Source organism: Ziziphus jujuba, chromosome 2 (genome assembly GCF_031755915.1).
Source record: "Ziziphus jujuba cultivar Dongzao chromosome 2, ASM3175591v1".
Taxonomy (NCBI): domain Eukaryota; kingdom Viridiplantae; phylum Streptophyta; class Magnoliopsida; order Rosales; family Rhamnaceae; genus Ziziphus; species Ziziphus jujuba.
Window position 1 is genome coordinate 32,501,509 of NC_083380.1, and position 20,840 is coordinate 32,522,348.

The following is a 20,840-nucleotide window of genomic DNA, read 5'->3' on the forward strand; positions in this document are numbered from 1 at the left end:
AGGCATGTTATTAAATTATTATCTTAATCATGCATTAAGATAGAAAACTGTAAGAGTTGGTGATTCAAATTTTTATTGATTCGATCCGAAAAGCTTGCAGTGTGAACCATTTGATGAAATTTATTTTGAGGAAAAAATGGAACTCCGTGGTGGTAGCAGGGTCGAGGGCCAATAGGTCCGAGACCGTAGCCTACCATTGAGCCTGACGGGGGTAAAGGGCAGCACCTCCTTGGTACGGACCTTTTCAATTTTAAGATTTATTCAGTCCATACAATATATATATATATATATATTTTTTTGGAGATTTTTGGATGTATTTTCAGTTTTTACCTCTCTGATTGTTCACCTTTTATATCAATCTTTATTAATAAAAGCTTTACCTTTTTTTGCCAGTGATTTTTTCCCGTTAAGGATTTTCCACATAAATCTGTATGTGGTTTTTGATTTTATTCTTCTATTACTATTGTTTTATTCTATTTTTTGTAACAAGAACCGATGAAGAGAGCACCTTATAGCTCCTTGAATACGTGGGTTGCGTAACAATCTTGAGAAAATGGTGGTAACTTCATCAATATCAGCAGCTTTTAGAGAAAATACTTCTACATTTGTCAAGCACCTAACCAACCTGGAACTCAACAATCTCTGTCCAGGAATCCTTATTTTTTTTCCATCTAAAAAAGGAACCAAATTAAAAAACTAAGCCTTATTTTTTAGAGTTCACGAAATTTACAGTTAGGCCAGAGTGTTGAGTATTACTAGTCAGGCAAGATAAACAGGTTTCAGAGATCAAACTGATACCTTTGTTTACTGAAGAATGCTTAAGACACCATGTGAGGAGTTCCTCACCGCACACATCTCCTTCAGATAATGGAAATACTATCCCATATTCTCCTATGCTCTCCATTTTTCCACGAACAATAAAAATCATCTTCTCAATTAGACAACCATGACACAAAATTTTGCTTCCTCTAATGTACGTCTTTGGTCTTGGTCTTTCACAAATAGCATCCAAAATATGCTCATCCATAAGGGAAAATATCCGAACCTACAGTATCATCCAAAATCTCTTTTTCTTCAGAACGTACTTAATGCAAAGTAAAAGGCTCTAAAACCATTAAATCATTAGTCATCCCAGAAATGTTTAAACGGTGCAGTTTGATATCCCAACAGTTGCTATGTGTTATTGTGCTACCGTGCAGGTATAGTATGAGTTACATCTTGCAATGATATCTCGACACCTTAAGGAATTTCTAATGCCCAAAAAAAGAAGAAAAGGTAATACTCCCAAGAATACGAGCTATAAACTACGACAAGCTGTTTTCCTGAAACACTATAGACTGTCACTTATCCAAATACAGATAAAGAAGACAGAGCAGTAGTATTCACAGTTGAAACAATCAAAGGAATATTAACAGCAAAAGGTTGAAGATCTTAAATTAAAATGCAAAAATAGGATTGTACATTTCATGGAAGAAGTGCAAGTTATACTATATTTTTTTGTCATTGATATTTAAATGCCTAATCATAAGTTTCAACTCTATGACATTAGCAAATAAATATGAAAATTTACCTTAACTTTCATTATATCAATTTATGGGGTAAAAAAAAGCAAGAGAGAAGAAGCTTTGAAAAGTTTGCATTATATTGATGGTAAATCCTGAAAATATGGCATGTCAGGAAAAGGAGAAAGCTAATTTCTTCGTATAGCTGCTCAGTTTGTCCGTAGTCCAATACTCAGTGATTCTTAACATATTAAATGATATGGTTTTCCTCCTTTTAATACGAGTGCAAGAAACTAATTGTGCCATACATTTTTTGAGACTCACTTTCGTGATAAACATGAAGAGATGGCGTCTTATATCTCGCTGGAGGTCTTCAGGCAAATTCTCCCAAAAAATTTCTTCATTTACTCCTCTGGTAGCTGCCCAAATGTACTGTTCAGCTTGCCATACTCGCCTACATGATAGACCAATGAAAATAATTAAACTTCATAAAAGTTGCATGTCATGTTGTTATATTAGTGCTCAAATGCTATGATGCCATAAGCCTATATTTTCTATCATTAGAATTTACCTAGTTAAGTTGCAAGTGAAAAAAGGAAAAAAAAATGGCATTGCATATATTGCCATGAAAACTTTGGTATGGAAAAGTTAACCAAATGACAAATAAAAGCTTAATATAAAACAAAAAGGAACTGCAGATTCCACTGGAAATAATTTACCTTTCTAAAATGGAAGATATGATAATGCCACATAGTACATCAATTAACAAGATAATGAGTTGGTAATTGTACCTCCTAAGTTCTTAAGGCAAGTGGTCATGAGTCATCCATTGTTTAACATTTCGGCGCCTTAGAGACATTTCTAGCCTCCTAAGGAGTAAACCACAAACATTGAAGATAAGTGTATGGTTAGTTTAAAATTAATATGGGTTCTCCTTTTTTGCCAAATTTCATAATTTTTTCCTTTCGGTATATAAATTTTTTAACCACATATAACTTTCAAATAGACAGTTAAATCCTAGATATAGTTTAACCATGACAATCTTTTCTTTTCCTTTCTAGAGCTAGTACTTGTGAGAAGGACCTTCCAACTTTCATCCAAAGGGGCGCTGGTATTATTTTCAAATCTCTACATAGTAAGATTGTCTTGTATAAATCTTTATCACCTTTGTACAGTCATTCAGCATCCACTCAATGTACTATCTGCCAAACAATATATATAGTTGCAAACATTTAACAAGAATATGCCACCATAGTAAAAAGTAGTATCTCTTTCCAACAGCCTGGAGAAAGTTCTGCATATTTCCGATAAGAAGAGCAAAAAGCAAGAGGCCCAGTCTAATAATGGCCATTGTGAAAAGAACTTCCCAGACAAAGTAGCTAGGAGTTAGGCCTCCGGCCAGAGTACTGATTTGCTTAATGAATTATGCAAATGGGACATTTCAGAAAATGTGATTGGTTCAGATATTCAATCACTCATAACTAAGCCAACTCATTTGACATGAATGAAACACAGCTTTTACATGAATATATATATATATATATATATATAAATTGTTGTGAATTAATTGGTTATAGTGCGCACCTAATTTCCTAATCTCATCCAATAAATTCTGATAGAGACGACTCTTCCATGCAAGTCATAAAATCTCATTTGGTTACTAAGGTTATACATTTATATCTAAGCATTTGATATGGGTTATTTTGATTTGTTGCTCCAGTTGCTAGGTTTATATATGATAACTTAAAGTGGAAGCATGCCCAATTTCAAAATATGATAACTTCCTAACAGTTTATATGAAAACATATCTCTAAAAACAGACATGATAACCTTAAATAAATAAAGCCAAATTAAATATGTCAATACAAGTGACACCTGAAAACCCCAAAAGAGTGAATACACATATCTGGTGATGACACTTTTTTCCATGGTAAGGTTAACAGCTTGAATGTAGATTCCATAAGGAAAGCCATTGGTGCTGAAGCAAGAAGTAGCATTTATATTGTCTATCCAATTGGTCCACGTTGCATATGACTTATTAAATCCGTCAATATTATCCCCATGTCCACAATCTATGAATTTCATGCAGGGTTCGATTTGAGAGCCATGACAGGCATTTTGAAGACATTGATTAACTCTCTGGAAAGAGGCTAAATATGTAACCCTTGAAGCATGTATACGCTGAGAGAATTGTTGAACATAAAGCTAGAATGAAGTTCATTTCTGTGCTATGTAGTTGGTACAAGGATGATTAGCTTTAACTTAATTATTAAGTCAGAACAATCATACCAAGAAACCCTGAGTTTTGAATCTAGAGCCCTATGCTTAATATTTAACTAAATTTTTTAGCCAACCAGAAAATGATGTGTGAGGAGTCAAGTCATGTAGGGACATGACAGTACCATGTATCAATTTCCTGGTGGTGCCATGCCCCTCAAACATTTAGTGCTGATATTTGTCAAGGGTCTAGCATAGCCATGCCCTATGGTTTTGATGTGCCATGTGTCAAGCTCTTAGTGGAATCATAATTGAATCCAGAAAGGCAAGTGTTCTGATATTTTGTAAGCTAATATTGGAATTTTGTTTGACATAGGAACATTTGTTCTTTAGGCAATCTTAGAATAATCTTTGAAATGAAACTAGAAAGGTTCACTAGGAGATTGATATAAGCAGACATGTTTTTGCTATTCTTAAGACTTAAAACAAATTTTGAAAGAGAGATGATATAAATTTTGAAAGAGAGATGAATTTCAAGGCTATAGAATTTACAAGCACCAAAAAGGGGCTCCTTATAAGGAAGGACAAGGTGTAGGCACCTGAAGAAGCATGTGCAGTAAGTATATAAAATCAGCCATGCTTCTAAAAACTACCATCACCGGCATCATGGGCCAATTAATAACTATGCATTTATGCTTCTGCATTCAGAGAGTATAAAAATTAACTTGAAAGAAAAAATAAAAAAGTAATACCAAAATAACCCATTCAGATGTACATATTCTGCAAATTTGAAATAGCACTTTTTTTTTCTCTGAATCATCAAGGGGGAAATGCATCTAATCACATGACAAAGCTATTGGTAGGATATTCTCTTTTGATGAAGATGTCAAGAGATACAAAAATGAAATTTTGCATATGAAAATCTAGAAAAAGGTTCAAACCTAATTCATGTCAACTCAGTTAACCGTTTTGAGCTGAATATTTAGAATTGAGTAGTTAGTTTTATCTTATATATATATATATATATATATATATATAAGAGAAATAAGTCATACCTCCTGAACGGATAACAAGAAGAAAAACAATGGATCAATAAAAATTGCCATCAAGAAACTACGACAAATTTTTTTTTCCATTTTTGTACAACTTTAGCATGGGGGTTCATAACTCCAGGAATATATGGACTCATAAAAGAGAAAATTCTTAGAGCACATCCTTCAGCATCCCCATAGAGAGCATTATGGAACTGGAAAGAGTAGAAATGATGTCATAACTTTGTAGAACTACTCATGCCATCATTCTAGACAATAAAACATGTAGGAAAATAGACATCAAATGCTACAAAACATTCAAATTCTTAGATAAATGAGTTGTATTCTTTTTATTTATAAGGGGGTCATTTTAGAAATGTGGGCTTAAGAGGTGAAAGATCTCAAAAAGATGACACATTCTCTCATTCTTTTCAAAACTTGCCTCTCTTTCTCTTTTCAGTTTCACATATCTACACCGAGAAAGGTTAAAGAAAACACACTTCAATTTGGTCGTAGAGCAATCAATTTCTGTCAACCATCGGAATGATCAATTTAGCAGTAGAAGGGCCATTTTTTCTAAGGTCTATTCAACTTTGGGCACACATTTTCTCATATGTAGAGTGTCACTTATATACTATTATCTATCAGAGTTGTCCATTTATGCTACAATCATGCATGCATAAAAATGACACTCAAATTTATAAGTGAAAATAAATGATAAATCTTTAGATCGACACTCAATTTATGATGGTTAAATTCCTTCATGGGATAGGAACAGCCTTAAAATTAGTAGCCCATTCCATAAGGCAGCTGACTCAAGTGTTAAACCAAATTTTTTTTTTTTTTTTTTTTTTTTTTTGGTTGAACTCAAGTGCTAGACCATGATACAGAAGCAATAAGGGATACGAATTCCCAACCATTAACTACGATAATCAAGAAATACTAATGCATTGGATTAAGAAAGGAACACACCTGGGAATCAAATATACCCGAAGCTTTCGAATATCTTTGTTCAGTTCCATTGTATTGGTAATGTGTTGGGCAAGTTGTACAGCAGGGATCATTGCACATACCAATTGCCCAGACCTCAGTAAATGCTCATTTTTTCCCGCAAAGCTGTAATTCGGCCACTCATTCTGATTCGTTTCATTAGTAGTGGCGGGGACCTTTTCTGCTTTAGACTCTGCTTCCATTTTCACTGCTACACTACGATTTGGCAGTAAAAGGTTATTAGGTTAATGGAGGACATTTAATGGACCACTCAGAGGTTTGAATGGAGTTCTTTGACTTCTCAAGGAGCCGGTATGCCCTACAAGGTTAGTTTCACTTGCATATAATTCCATGGAGTTCATGGAAATGGCAATTGATGCACTTTGAGTCCGGGAAATTCTTTCAAATTGTGAATTTACATTATCATCATCTGATGACCGAGGATCATTATCAGACAAAGTTGGCATCTCATCTTTTTCAAAAGCAGCCATCTCTCACAAACTAGACCAGCAAAAGTGCACATAAAATGAATTCAGACTATATAAATAGGTACATTACGAGCTCTAACATTAAGTTAAAAATTAAAAAAAAGAACTTTAATAGCCACAAAAATTTGCTAGAAAATTCAGAAATATCACAACAAGATGGTAAACACTCTTGGGCCCTATTGTGGTCTTCCTTCAAACATTGAACCCAAACATAAAGCAAGCAACTAGTTGATTAAGTACATCAATTTACTTTGTCCTGTTGCCCAAATGTGCTTCTAGTGGTTAATAGTCCGTGGCTAAGAATGCTAACTAAGCACTAAGCATAACTTGACTGACATATTTTGTTCAAGAACTGAGGATTTCCATAATGCATAAAAAAAAAAATTATGGGTGTTAACAGACTTCTGAAGAAGGTGAAAACCAGATGGAGCCTTAAGCCTTGAGCCTTTTTTTTTGGTGAGGATACCCTGCATTAAAGAAGCACCAAAAAATAAAAATAATAATAATAAGAAATAAGAAAAACAACCAGCAGCTTGAGCCTGAAAGTGAAATGCAGTGCCTGGGATAGTCAACCAACCTGCATTAGCATTTTACCCACAGAGAAGGCAGACTAACAAAGAAAACAAACTTACAAAGGACAGAATTTGAACCCAGCAAGAAATCGACCCAAAAAAACAAATAAATAAAATTGTAAAGACTTTGAAAAATCAGTCTTGGAATGGCCTCGAAGTTTGCATCGGGTTGCCGGCGGGACAAGGCAATGACGGCCAACTGACACAACTACTTTTGCTTTATTGTACTGTTAAAAAATTCATTAAAATCAACGTTTACTCTTTTGTCTTCTTTTGTTTTTGCTATCTTTTTTTTTTTTTTTTTTTTTGGGGGGTAAATAATCATTTTAACCTTCACTCTTTTTTTTTTTTTTTTTTCTCCCTTCTTTTTTTTTTAATTTTATTTTATTTTAACCTTCACTCTTTTGTCTCTAATTTATTGTCCACATATTTTGTATTTATTAGCTCTTTTTATTCATAAAAGGGTCTCTTTTAAAGTTCATTCTTTATAATAAACAGCATTTTTTTTTTTTAATTGTGGGTGAAATTTTCAAATCTTCAACAAAACTTTTATTTATACTTAGGTGACGGCACAAGGATTGTTAGCTTAGGGGCCACAACATAGAAGGTAAATAATAATAATAATAATATATGGGTTTTTCTTTTATATATATAAATATATATTTATTATTTATTTATTACAATAAAAAAGTATTAGAAGTTGTTAACAATAATACAATTACAAAAAAAAAAAAAAATCAATGTCGAAAGAAAATGAGTAAAAAAATAAAAAATCCTCGACAAATTTGTTATATTTTAACTGATGTTAATAAATTAACAATTTTTTCTTGTGATTATTGAACAAAATTGCTTTAAACTAAATATTAAACAGAATGATATTATGAATAATATATTTTACATATATAAAGGTATACATGTAAAAACAAATAGAAAAACCAATTAAACCAAAATCAAAATTTAGATGTCTACGAGGGGAAAAAAAAAAAAGAAAACTTTAAAAAAACTCTAATGATACACATTAACGAGAACTAATACTAAAATTTAAGAATAAAATATATGTAGTTTGGTTTATAACTTTATTATTTAAAAAAAAACACCTGATACTATTAATTGAATTAATTATATATTTAAGATATAATTAAAATCTATTATATTTTAAGTAACATCACTATTTTAAAAAATGAATAAATAAAAAAAGAATGAATATTTTAATTAGAAACTTGTTATAGTAAGAATTAATTAGATGAAACTTTATTTGGTAGTTAATTCTTAGGGTGGCAAATATTTATATTTTTTAGTAGTTTTAGAATATGATATAAAATATTGAAATAAAATATAGATTGGACTTTTTATATTTGAAGAGCCAAACTCAACATTTATATTAAAAAGTTAATATAAAAAATCTGTTGAAATCATTTTTTATAGGTTAATTTTTTAAAATAAAATAGTATAAAAAAAATAGAAAGTCCTTTGAGATGCTATAAAGAGCTTCAATAAAAAAAAATGTTTGCAAGAACAATACCAACTAGATATTAGAACATCTCCGTAGCATTAGAGTGCCATTGCATTGTCAAATTTTGATATAAGATAGCTTGTGACCTCTCCAATGGTAAATGCAAAATTTGTCAATTGCATTATTGGTTCCAAATTTAGTACCAAAACTTGGCAAATTTTGATAGTTGACTCCACCATAATAAAATTTGTGGGTCCATCACCATTTAATATTTATTATAATTTTGCTTTTAGTTGATAATATTTATAATACAGTAATGCTATTTTTCAGCTTGTATCATTGGAAAACCAATGTTAAGATTTGCCATTCACATTCATATTTACATCAAAAAATTTATGTTAATACCGAGTTTTAAAAATGTCAGACGTTAAAGATGCTCTTTTATAATAAAGGAATGAGTCTTTTTTTTTTATTATTTATTTTTTAACCTTAAAAGAATATGGATATGACCGTTAAATAGTCCACTAAAAATAATCCTCTCTTTATTATGTAAATACTGGATACTATATTTTTTTAATCTTAAGTTGATACATATACATATACATATACATGTGCAATCAATCTTCTATTAAAACGTCTTTGTGGATTTTACATAAAAATCTTTATTATTAATTCTTGAATTGCTTTAATGATTGAAATTATTTATTTATTATTTATTATTTATTTTATTTTATTTTCCTGTAACTAAATCAGGTCAGGACTATTATCTTTTTAGTCCTTGATGATACAATCATTTTGTGAATAAGGAAATAATTTCATATTAATACTGTGTAAAATACAGGGAATTAACAAATACAGGAAAAAAGTTCCTCTCATGCCATCTTCATTTAGTCATAAATGCAATGAATTTTACATTCTAAACAAAAAGCCTATAAAATTTAGAGTATATTATATTACATAAGAATTGTACATATTCTAACAAATTTATAAGCTAAGTTCACTGAGTTGATGAGTGGTTGGGTTGAGAAATTTTAGCACGGCTTAAGCGTTTTTTCCTATATCTCCATTGAACTTGAATGCGTGTCGCCGCTAGGCCTCTCCAGTATGGTGATTCATACCTGTTTAGAAAGAAAATGCAAACTCATTATGCAGATAAATTAAGATTATCACTTCTCAGTTCTTGCTCAAGTAAAACCCAGCTAACAAATCTTTACCACCAAGAAAGATGCATAAAAAGAAAAAGAAAAAGAAAAATGCTTGCTTGAACAGCAAAGATGATACAAGCCTTGGGAGAGCTAATAATGCTTGCTTGAACATGTTCAGGATGATAATCAGATAGTATGTGATTAAATGAATTCATAATCTGGAATCAAATCCGTATCAACCTGTTTTCAGTAGTTGTTCAAATCAAGTGTAAATTTTTATGCAAATACAGGTTAAAGTTGTATAGGTTATTCATGCCCTAATATTCCAGGTTCTGCATTAAGCCATTGTTTTCCATCTCAACTAGCTAAAACTGAAAGAAACAAAGAACTTTAGAAAATGATACTGCTGGCTACAAAATATGGGACTTTAAAGCAGAACTCTATATTTTCCATCTATAATTTTATTAAATGAGCAAGGCACATTGTTAAATTATTATCTTAATCAATGCATCCAGAGAGGGAACTGATGAAGAAAGCACCTTATAGCTCCTTGAACACGTGGGTTGCGCAAGAATCTCAAGAAAAGGCTGGTGACTTCTTCAATATCAGCAGCTCTAAGGGAAAATACTTCTACATTTGTTAAGCACTGCACCGACCTGGTGCTCAACAATCTCTGTCCAGGAAGCCTTATTTTTTTTCCATCTACAAAAGGAATCAAATTGTTAAACTAAAGTCTTATTTTTTAGAGTCCATGAAACTTATAGTTAGGCCTCAGTGTTGAGTATTGCAAGTCAAGCAAGATCTGTATATGGGTTTCGGAGATGAAACTGATACCTTTGTTTACTGAATAATGCTCAAGACACCATGTGAGGAGCTCCTCACCGCACACATCTCCTTCAGATAATGGAACTACTATCCCATCTTCTCCTATGCTCTCCATTTTTCCACGAACAATAAAAACCATCTTCTCAATTAGACAACCACGATACAAAATTTTGCTTCCTCCGATGTATGTCTTTTGTCTTAGTCTTTCACAAATAGCATCCAAAATATGCTCATCCATGAGGGAAAATATCCGAACCTACAGTATCATCCAAAATCTCTTTTTCTTCAGAACATGCTCAATGAGTTACTGCGAAGTAAAAGACTTTAAAACCATTAAATCATTAGTCATGCCAGAAATGTTTAAACGGTGCAGTTTGATATCCCAAGAGTTGAAACGTGTTATCATGTTACTGGGCAGGATATGGGTTGTAATTTGCAATGATATCCCGACACTTAAAAGGAATTTCCAATACCCCGAAATAAAGTAAAGGACAAAACTCCCAAGAATATGAGCTATAAACTATCACAAGCTGTTTTCCTGACACCACAAACTACCACTCATCCAAATACAGATAGCAAAGACAGATTAGTATTATTCACAGTTGAAACAATCAGATTATTAACAACAAAAGACTAAAGGTCTAAAATAAAAATGGAAAGACAGGATTGTACATTTCATGGAAGAGCAATTTATACTGTACTTTTTGTTATTAATATCCAAATGCCTAATCATCAGTTCCAACAATATGACATCAGCAAATAAATATGAAAATTTACCTTGACTATCTTTCATTCTATCAATTTCTGAGAAGAAATAAATAATAAAAAAAAAATAAAAAAAACAAGAAAGAAGAAAAGGCCTTAGAAAAATTTAAATTATATTGATGGTAGATCCTGGAAGTATGGCATGTCAGAAATGAAGAAAGCTAATTTCTTTGCACAGTAGCTCAGTTTTTGTGTAGTCCAATTCTTAAGATATTAAATGATATCGTTTTACTCCAATTAGCACAAGTGCAAGACATTTTGAAGCTCACTTTCTTTATAAACATGAAGAGATGGCGTCTTATATCTCGCTGAAGGTCTTCAGGCAAATTCTCCAAAAGAATTTCTTCATTTACTCCTCTGGTAGCTGCCCAGTTGTACCGTTCAGCTTGCCGTACTCGCCTACATGATAGACCAATGCAAACAATTAAAGTTCACAAAGGTTGCATGTCATGTGGTTATATTAGTTCCTCAAATCCTATGACACCATAAGCCTATATTTCCTAACATTAGAATTTATAATGCACCTAGTTAAGTTGCAAATGAAAAAAGGAAAAAAAATACATCGCACATACTGCCACAAAAACACTTCAGTATGGAAAAGTTTACGAAACAACAATTGATTTATAAAGTTTCCAGACAAAAAAAGCATAAGACTAAACAAAAAGGAACTAAAGATTCCAATAGAAAATAATTTACCTTTTTCTAAAGTGTTAGATACAATACCACATAATAAATCATATAACAAGATGATGAGGTGATAATTGTACCTCCTAAGTTCTTCGGGCAAGCGGCGATGACTCATCCATTGTTCAACATCACGGCGCCTTAGAGACATTTCTAGCCTCCTAAGGAAAAAACCACAAACATTGAAGATAAGCATATGGTTAATTTAAAATTAATAAGATATATAACCATGCACACAGAAACACACACACACACACAAAATAAATAAATAGATAAATAAAGAAGGAAAAAAAAAATCTTGACATGGTATATAACAAATTCTAAACATAAACCCGATTGCCTTTTATTGTTTTTTGTTTGTGAGACTTTGGAAGGAATTCTCCTTTTTTTTTTTTTTTTTTTTTAAAAATAATTTTTTTCTTTTTGGTATATAAAGTAAATATTTTAACTATGTATAACTTTCAAATAGATGGTTGAAACCTAGATCCTTTATGCTCTTTTTCATTAGGTGACAATCTTTTCTTTTCATTCCAAGAGCTGGTACGAGATGACAGGCTTCCAATTTCATCCAAAAGCATGTTGGTATTATTTTCAAGACTCTACAAAGTAAGACTGTCTCATATAATTCCTTGTCACCTTCCTACAGACATTCAGCATCCACTCAATGTGCTATCTCCCAAGCAAATACACTTGGAAACATTTAACAAGAATATGCCACCATAGTAAAAAGTAGTACCTCTTTCCAAGAGCCTGGAGAAAGTTCTGCATATTTCCGATAAGAAGAGCAAAAAGCAAGAGGCCCAGTCCAATAATGGTCATTGTAAAAAGGACTTCCCAAACAAAGTAGCTAGGAGTTTGATTTCCAGCCAGAGTACTGATTTGCTTTATTGAAACATTCAAATGGGAGAATTCAGAAAATATGTGATTGGTTCAGATATTATAGTTGCTTTCAATCATTCCATAACTAAACCATCTCATTTGACATAAATGAAACACAATATGTACATGAACATATATATATATATATATATATAGTTGTGAAATGATTGGGGATCATACAACAATGGCATGCATCTAATGTCCTAATCACATCCAATAAATTCTGATGGAGGTGACTTTTTCATGCAACTCATAAGATCTCATTTGGTTCCTAAGGTTATAAATTTGTATCCAACCATTTGATATGGTTTATGTTGATTTGTTTCCTCCACTTGCTAGGTTTATATATGATAACTTAAAGTGGAAACATGCCCAATTTCAAAATACGATAACTTCCTAACAGTTTATATGAATACATATCTCTAAATACAGACATGATAACTTTAAATAAATAAAGCCAAATTAAATATGTCAATACAAGTGATACCTGAAAACCCCAAAAGAGTGAATACACATATCTGGTGATGACACTTCTTTCCATGGTAAGGTTAACAGCTTGAATGTAGATTCCATAAGGAAAGCCATCGGTGCTGAAGCAAGAAGTAGCATTTATATTGTCTATCCAATTGGTCCACGTTGGATATGACTTATTAAATCCGTCAATATTATCCCCATGTCCACAATCTATGAATTTCATGCAGGGTTCGATTTGAGAGTCATGACAGGCATTTCGAAGACATTGATTAACTCTCTGGCAAGAGGAGAAATATGTAATACTTGAAGCATATATACCCAGAAAGAATTATTGAACATAGAGCAAGAATGAAGTTCAACGGGTGTTTTGGTGTGATGTAGTTGGGAAAAGGATGATTAGCTTTAACTTAATTGTTAGGTCAGAACCCTGAGTTTTGAATCAATTGATACAAGAAAACCTTTTTTTGGCTATTCTTAGACTCATAATAAAACTTCCAGATATTTAGGGAGGATTGTTAAATGAGAAGTTATGGAGCTAGAGTTATGAAAAGATGAAGTAAAAATGTATAAATATAACAAGGATAGAATAATTATAACAGAAAGGAAATCAAAGTAACTTAGCCAATACCTGTAACCCAAAGAGGTACCAACATGAGCCAACGACATGGCCGGACAACACAAAAGTGAGAAGATTTATAATAAAATTAGCCCATGCCGACTCAAATATGAAGCCACTAGGAGACTGACCAGCGAGTAGAGGTAGAAATCTGTACAATCTGGGACCATACTGAACAAGAATTGCAGCTCGTAGTAGATTTTTTGCATAGTTTGCCCCAGATAATCCTAAAGATTTTGGTACAATTAATAATATCATAATCTGCAAAAATAATTTAAAGTATGATTAGACAATATCTGGCCCTGATACAACTTATTATCAATCATAAAAGCTTAAGACTTTATAGAGCAGAACCAACTATGATTACTGAGCTAATTCAAGAGACAGTTAACAAGGAAATAGCAGAAATACACTAAGTAAATCTCAAGTCCGGTCAGAAACTTGGAGTTCAAAACAGATGCAGGCATAGAGATGGGAAAATAGACAAAAGTCTGACAATGGAGAGAGCATTACCTGAGGAAGTGGTAATACATTAAACAAGTCAAGAAAAAAATATCCATGAAGGTAATTACGAGCAATTTTTTTTGGATGGTCAACTAACTCTCCAGCACCAACAACTCTAGACTCAGGCGCCACATAAGCCAGCTTAAACTGAAAAAAGATACAAAGTAGATATTCTACTTAGCAACAATCAGAGCAATAAAAGTTATACAAAATTTGAAAGAGAAACAAGTTTCGAGACTATTGAATTTAGCATATAGCAATCAAAGCATCATATAAAAATGATAATTTACAAACACCCAAAAGGAGCTCTTATATGGAAGGGAAAGGTGTAGGTACCTGAAGAAGTATGTGAAGTAAGTATATAATATCATACAAGCTTCTGAAAGACACCATCACTGATGTCATGGGCCAATTAATAACTATGCATTTATGGTCCTGCATTCAGAGGGCAGGAAATGAACTTGAAAGGAAAAATAAAAAAATAATACCAAAATAACTCCTCAGATTTACTGGATTTAATATATTTCACCAAGTATTTTTAACTTTTGTAATTGGAAAGGGATGGGGGGAATGCAGGAATGCAGCATCTAATCACATGACAAAGCTATTAGTAGCATATTATCTTTTGATGAAGGTTTCAAGAGATAAGATGAAATCTTGCATTTGAAAATCTAGAAAAAGGTAAGTAAAATACTGAAGCTCAAACGTAATTCATGTTAACTCACTTAACCCTTCTGTCCTGAATAGTTAGGATTGAGTACTTGAGTCAGCCTTATCTTAACCACATGTCCTATTATAAATTTTTTTTTTTAAAAAAAAGTTGAAAAATAAATCATACCTGTCGAACAGATAACAAGAAGAAAAACAATGGATCCATAAAAATTGCCACCAAGCAAGCTATGACAAAAAATTTGTTCCATTTTTGTATAACTTCAGCATGGGGGTTCATAACTCCAGGAATATATGGACTCATAAAAGAGAAAATTCTCCTTGCCCAACCTTTTGCATCGCCATAGAGAGCATTATGGAACTGCAAAGAGTTGAAATGAAGTCATAACTTCATAAAACTGTTTATGTCATCATTCTAGACTGTAAAATATGTAGGAAAATAGACATCAAATGTTACAAAAGGTTACAAAAGGTTCAAATTCTTTGATATGGGAGTATATTCTTTTTATTTATAACTTGGTCAATATAGGAATCTGGATTTAAGAGGTGAAAGATCTCTAAAAGATGACACATTCTCTTATTCTTTTGAAAACTCGTCTCTGTTTCCCTCTCCAGTTTCACATATATATACTGAGAAATGTTAAAAAAAGCACACTTCAATTTGGTAGTAGAGCAATCAATTTTAATTCTAGCCTAGGAACCATCAAAATGGTCAATATGGCAGTAAAGCAATCAATTTTTTTATGGTCTAAATTTCATGTTTAGGGCCATAATTTCTCATGTCATAGTGTAGCTTATAAACTATATCCATCATAGTTGTCCATTTATGCCACAATCATGCATGCATAACTACAGAATGTATGCTTTAAGCTAAAAAAAAAAAAAAAAAAAACTACAGAATGTATGGTTTATTAGTGACTATAAAATATAATCTTAGATTGACACAACAGCTACCAGCTGACTTAAGTGTATGGTCTATTCCATACAGCAGCTGACTTAAGTGTTAGACCATGATAGAGAAGCAATTAGGAATACGAATATAACTATGATAATCTAGATATACTAATGCATTGGATTGAAAAAGGAACACACCTGAGAATCAAATATACCCGAAGCTTTCGAATATCTTTGTTTAGCTCCATTGTAATAGTAATGTGTTGGGCAAGTTGTGCAGTAGGGATCATTGCACATACCCAATTGCCCAGACCTCAGTAAATGCTCATTTTTTCCTGCAAAGCTGTAATTTGGCCAGTCATTCTGATCCGTTCCATTAGTGGCAGGAATCTTTTCCACCCTAGATTCTGCTTCCTTTTTCACTGCTACACTACGACTTGGCCGTAACAGGTTATTGGGTTGACGGACATTTAATGGACCACTCATAGGTATGAATGGAGTTCTTTGACTTCTTAAAGGGCCAGTATGCCCTACAAGGTTAGGTTCACTTGCATAAGATTCCGTGGAGTTCATGGAAATAGCAAATGATGCACTTTGTGTCCGGCCAAATCTTTCAAATGCCGAATTCACAATATCATTTGATGACCGAGGATGATTGTCAGACAACATGGGCATCTCATCTTTTTCATAAGCAGCCATCTCTCAGAAACTAGACCAGAAAAAGTGCAAATAAAATTAATTCAGACTACATGAACATACATACTACTAGCTCAGACATCAAGCACAAAACTTAACAGCCATAAAGATTAACTAGAAAAATGAGAAATATTACAACAAGATGGTAAAGCACTCTTGACCCTATTATGCCCTTCCTTCAAACTTTGACCCGAAATTATGCGATAAAGGAAGCAAATAGCTAATTAAATACATCAGTTTACTTTGTTAGAATATTGCCAGATGTGCTTCAGTAATAGAGCTGTAGTGAAGCAAGCAACCAAGCACAAAGCATAACTAGAAAGGAAATTATTTGCTTGACGAAAAATTGTCAATAACCCACTTTCAAAGTTACAATATTTACGCTCTACAGCCCCCAAAAGAAAATGTAAAAGAAAGGAACAAACTTAAGCGTAACCCCAATAGGAGGTAATTGATGAAAGAAAAAGAACAGGAAAAAAACAGGGATATGGCTTTTTTTTTAAAAAAAAAAAATTATAATTGGCAAAAAGGATATGGCCTTAAACCCAGAATTCTTATCAAACACAGAACCACTTTTAGCAACATGACAGAAAAACAAACAAATGAATTCTTCACAAACCCAGAATTACTTAACAGTAATATGGATATAAAAAGAAATAAGGATGGGGTGTTTACCAGAATTCTGAAGAAGATGAAAACCAGCTTGAGCTTGAGAGTGAAATGTATTTGCAGTGGTCTGATAGTCAACCAACCTACAGCAGCATTTTACCAACAGAACGACAGACTCAACATAGAAGGCAGAGTAACAAAGAAGGCTGACTTAAAGGAAAGACTTTGAAGTTTGAACCCAGCAAGAAACTGAAAAAATTAAAAAAAAAAAAATGGTAAAGACTTTGAAAAGTCAGTTTTGGTATTTGCTTTGAACATTACGGAGCTGCTGGCGGGACAGGGCAAGGACGGCAAGTCCATAACGACAACTACTTTCTTGTGGACTGAATATTGTAATATTAATTCAACATCAACCTTTTTTTTTTTTGTCTCTTTAATTTATTGTCCACACATCTTGTATTATAATATATATATATATATATTTTTTTGATAGAATTATAATATATAAATATATATATATATATATATATATATATATATATTTGCCAATAACATTTATTATCCTTACCAATACAAAATCCAAATCGAAAAACCAAACCTTTTTATTTTTACCTCTTAAGAAAATACCACCTAATTTTTTTGTTTTCCGTCTACTTTTTAACCATTTTTTGGGAGTAAACATAGTGTTTGTATGGACGAGACCAAACAAATATAACTTTAATACACTTACACATTACACCATAGAGAAGGGAGTCGTACTCCAATTTGTCGTGCAAATATAAAGAGACTATTATATTGACCGATGTTTATATAGATATATATATATATATATAAATAAATAAACGCGATAAGGTTCCGATGAGCATATAACTTTTTAGGCCATTCATTTTCTCAGTTGTTAGGCCCTGGAAGGATGGCATCATTGTAAATACCCGTAAAAATAAAAATAAAAAATAAAAAAAATAAAAAAAAGAGACGGCATTACTGCAAACGAAGTCAACCTTTTTCTTTCTTCTTTTTTCTTTTTTTTTTTTTTTTTTCCCTTTGTTTTCTTTAGTTTTTTGGAGCCACTTTTGATGCAAATTGCCAATCAGGCTGAACCCTGCGGAGGCGAAAAAGCTTTTTGACGACTTGCAGCAATAGATTAGGAATCAAATCTATTGCTTTAACAGCAAATCCATTAATCGGGACACAGGCATTATGCTTACAGTGCTATGGGAAAGGGATGCAAACTGTTGAGTATATAAATCTTCCTCTGAACCAAACTAAAGAAATACAACACAGCATCTCTGTTATAGCAGTAAACAAAATAATTCCACCATCACATAAAATCTTAAAACAAAATTTGCACTGTATGATCACGGCAGAATACAGTAATCTCTTTCCGAGAAAATGTCAATGTCTTCTCTGCTTTGCTCGCTTTTGTGAATGCTTGCCTTTTATCTTCCATTTTTCATTCCCACCTGGTCGATTTTTCTCTTCTATCTCTCTGACCTTGCGCTTCCTAAAGGGGCGAACATATGCAGAGAAGAAGAATGAGAGACATTATAAACAAAACATAAACGCTTTTGGTGCACACTTAAAAGTTTAAATAACAAAACCAGCAACATTCTCCAAATTCATAGATACATGCTGACAGATAAATTGAGTTTTACGTTTAAGGATTGAGATAAGTATCTAATTAGTTTCTGCCACATCTTAATTCACCAAATAACAAAAACCTCAAGCTTCCAAGGCATCTCATTCTCATTTAAAACAAAAAGAAAACTATGCCTCACATAACTCATTTTCTTCAAGATTTTATTTACTCTGAAAACGAAACAAATAAAAACAGCATTTTTGCCTTCGGATGAGTCATGACTATGAGTCACAACCGAACATTTTTCCTACATAAATAGACATGTTACTGGAACCAAAGGGCAGAACATAGACTATCTCACCTGTACTCCCCAAGAGTACGATCAGAAAGAAGCTCATCTGCAAGTGTAGCCTTCCTTTCTTTCTTTGTTAGCCTATTAGAGTAGAACTCCAATGGAGACTCTATCACTGTTCCAATCTGATTAATAATAATAGTTAAAATCAATCACCAAATGTTACAACATTTCAACAAAACAGAAATTAATAAATAACAAGAAAATTAAGTTAAAAATCATACGACTTCTCACTATACAAATACAAAAATGGATACTTGCCTGGAAATACTTTGTTGTTGACTTTGAATCACCCTTCTTGTAATGTCTTTTTGGATCCATTACGTTCCTCAACTGTAAATTTGTACAGAGGTTGAAAAAAACAATCAGTCAAGACTAATATTTCCATAATAACAGAATACTGATTGTCACAATAAATTTCAATTTAAGTTACCGAATTCAAATGCCTCTAGAACTAACCTTAAGCAATTGGAGATCTTTCTGCAACTCAGGAGTTATCGTATGTGCTGGCATGTCAAACCTAGTCACAATATTTTCGTTTTAACATCATTAGCTGAATTCCAACCAATGAGATACAAACTAAAAAGTTAAAAGAGTCTAAATCCTTGCAAATTATAAATTAAGCTTCAAACAAAATGACCCGGTTGGAGCAAACTTATCATTGTTGTAAAAAAACTTACTTTCTCGGAAACCAATTAGAAAAATAAGAAGATTATACGATGGAAAGTGGCCAGAAGCAATTACCAACTATTCCCAGCAGTGTCTTTGAGCTGCTTTCTACGCAGTTTGTTTAACTTTCTTGGGTTATTTGGTGGAACGAAAAGCCCATCAATAAGCTCCGAATTAGGTTTCCAGATTCCACCACCACTACTACTTTCTGGCTGGCTTTGATGAGACCCAGTTTTGGTTGCCGAAGTAAAAGTCGGCAACTTCGGTTCCCATGACGTGCCGATTACTACCTTGCCTTCTGGCATTCTATGAAACTATAAACCAAAAATCCTAAACCCACAAAAATAATAATCAAAAAAAAAAAAAAAAAAGAAAAAATAATGGAGAAGAAGGCAGTGATTAAAAAAAAAGAAAAGAAAAGAAAAAGAGAAAATAGAAACAGCAACAAAGCAGAAGCTTTTAATCAAGATTTCAGAAGAGTTACCGGATATCGGGATGGCGGCGACCGAAGATGCTCAGGTGGCCGGGCTCTGAAGTTCGTGCTCCGAAGCTGAGGAAGCGGCGATGAGCGGCGGTTGAGGGGTCTGAAGAACGATTATCAGCTTTGCTATAAAATCTGAAGAGTTTTGTGAAACAGTGCTAACTTTTGCCCACCAATCAAAATACACCACTTATTATAAAAAAAATCAAAAAAGAAAAAAGAAAAAAATAAATCAAGGGTTAAATTGTATTTTCGTGCTTCCTATGTTGTGAAAAAAAAAAGGCCCCCCAATTTTTATGTGGATATTTATTTTGGATTTTTTTTTTTTTTTGGTAATAGGATATTTATTTCGGATTTGATTTTAATGTGGATATTTATTTTTTTTTATTTGAAACTACAAATTTTTAATTTTGATATTTTGGTCTAATTTTAATTTGAATATTGATCAAAATATAAAAAATTTAACAAAAATGGATGGTCATTATAAAATTTGGAGCAACATAATGTATCTAAAATATAAGAAAGTTCTTTAATATACATATAGAGATATATACACGCACAAACATTTACAAGCAAGTTATACAAATATTTAAGAATTATATAAGGAAAAAAAAAAAAGAACTCTATGTATTTATTTTCTATTCCTACCGAATTAACTTTTAAATTGTTCTTTCCTCGTACAAACTTTTGAGAAAACTATCAGAAGCTTTTCTGTTGTTATGGATTAATTATTGGGTTTTGTTTTA

At 32.4% G+C, this 20,840-nt stretch overlaps 2 protein-coding genes and 1 pseudogene across 7 annotated transcripts in view; all 3 read right to left on the reverse strand.

Moving 5' to 3' along the window:
- Positions 1 to 514: 514 nt before the first annotated feature.
- Positions 515 to 7,009, reverse strand: LOC107417812 (probable cyclic nucleotide-gated ion channel 20, chloroplastic; annotated as a pseudogene).
- A 2,097-nt stretch (positions 7,010 to 9,106) lies between these two features.
- Positions 9,107 to 17,377, reverse strand: LOC125422339 (probable cyclic nucleotide-gated ion channel 20, chloroplastic). Of its 4 annotated transcripts, XM_048473663.2 has the most exons (13): positions 17,080 to 17,376; positions 15,907 to 16,417; positions 14,984 to 15,175; positions 14,482 to 14,580; positions 14,155 to 14,292; positions 13,654 to 13,902; positions 13,039 to 13,302; positions 12,409 to 12,554; positions 11,756 to 11,833; positions 11,258 to 11,387; positions 10,233 to 10,479; positions 9,938 to 10,100; positions 9,107 to 9,371 (listed from the first exon to the last, which is right to left on the reverse strand). In XM_048473663.2, exons 2-13 carry the CDS (start codon positions 16,405 to 16,407, stop codon positions 9,251 to 9,253), a joined length of 2,328 nt encoding a protein of 775 aa, XP_048329620.2. In that variant the 5' UTR covers positions 16,408 to 16,417; positions 17,080 to 17,376; the 3' UTR covers positions 9,107 to 9,250. The 4 variants fall into 4 exon arrangements, with proteins under 4 accessions (XP_048329620.2, XP_060670804.1, XP_048329624.2 ...); XM_060814821.1 differs by lacking the exon at positions 14,984 to 15,175 and having other exon boundaries at positions 17,080 to 17,377; XM_048473667.2 differs by lacking the exon at positions 14,482 to 14,580 and having other exon boundaries at positions 17,080 to 17,377.
- An 871-nt stretch (positions 17,378 to 18,248) lies between these two features.
- LOC107419553 (rRNA-processing protein fcf2) overlaps positions 18,249 to 20,840 on the reverse strand; it is a 76,798-nt gene continuing 74,206 nt past the window's right edge. Inside the window, exons 1-6 of one of the 3 annotated variants that reach the window (XM_048473356.2) lie at positions 20,098 to 20,252; positions 19,689 to 19,943; positions 19,404 to 19,464; positions 19,206 to 19,277; positions 18,954 to 19,069; positions 18,249 to 18,517 (exon numbers count right to left, since the gene is read on the reverse strand). In XM_048473356.2, coding sequence (XP_048329313.2) covers positions 18,409 to 18,517; positions 18,954 to 19,069; positions 19,206 to 19,277; positions 19,404 to 19,464; positions 19,689 to 19,918 — 588 coding nt within the window. In that variant the 5' untranslated portion in view covers positions 19,919 to 19,943; positions 20,098 to 20,252 and the 3' untranslated portion in view covers positions 18,249 to 18,408. Of the gene's footprint in view, positions 18,518 to 18,953; positions 19,070 to 19,205; positions 19,278 to 19,403; positions 19,465 to 19,688; positions 19,944 to 20,097; positions 20,253 to 20,840 lie in introns of those variants that run through there. The other 2 variants (XM_060814824.1, XM_060814823.1) reach the window with 2 other exon arrangements.

Coding starts and splice junctions, on each gene's coding strand:
- LOC125422339 (XM_048473663.2), bottom strand. CDS start 16,407: ATGGCTGCTTATGAAAAAGATGAGATGCCCATGTTGTCTGACAATCAT. Junction 10,480..11,257: donor TCTTCATGTTTATAAAGAAA/GTGAGCTTCAAA, acceptor ATGATACTGTAG/GTTCGGATATTTTCCCTCAT. Junction 9,372..9,937: donor CGTGTTCAAGGAGCTATAAG/GTGCTTTCTTCA, acceptor CTTTCTAAACAG/GTATGAATCACCATACTGGA.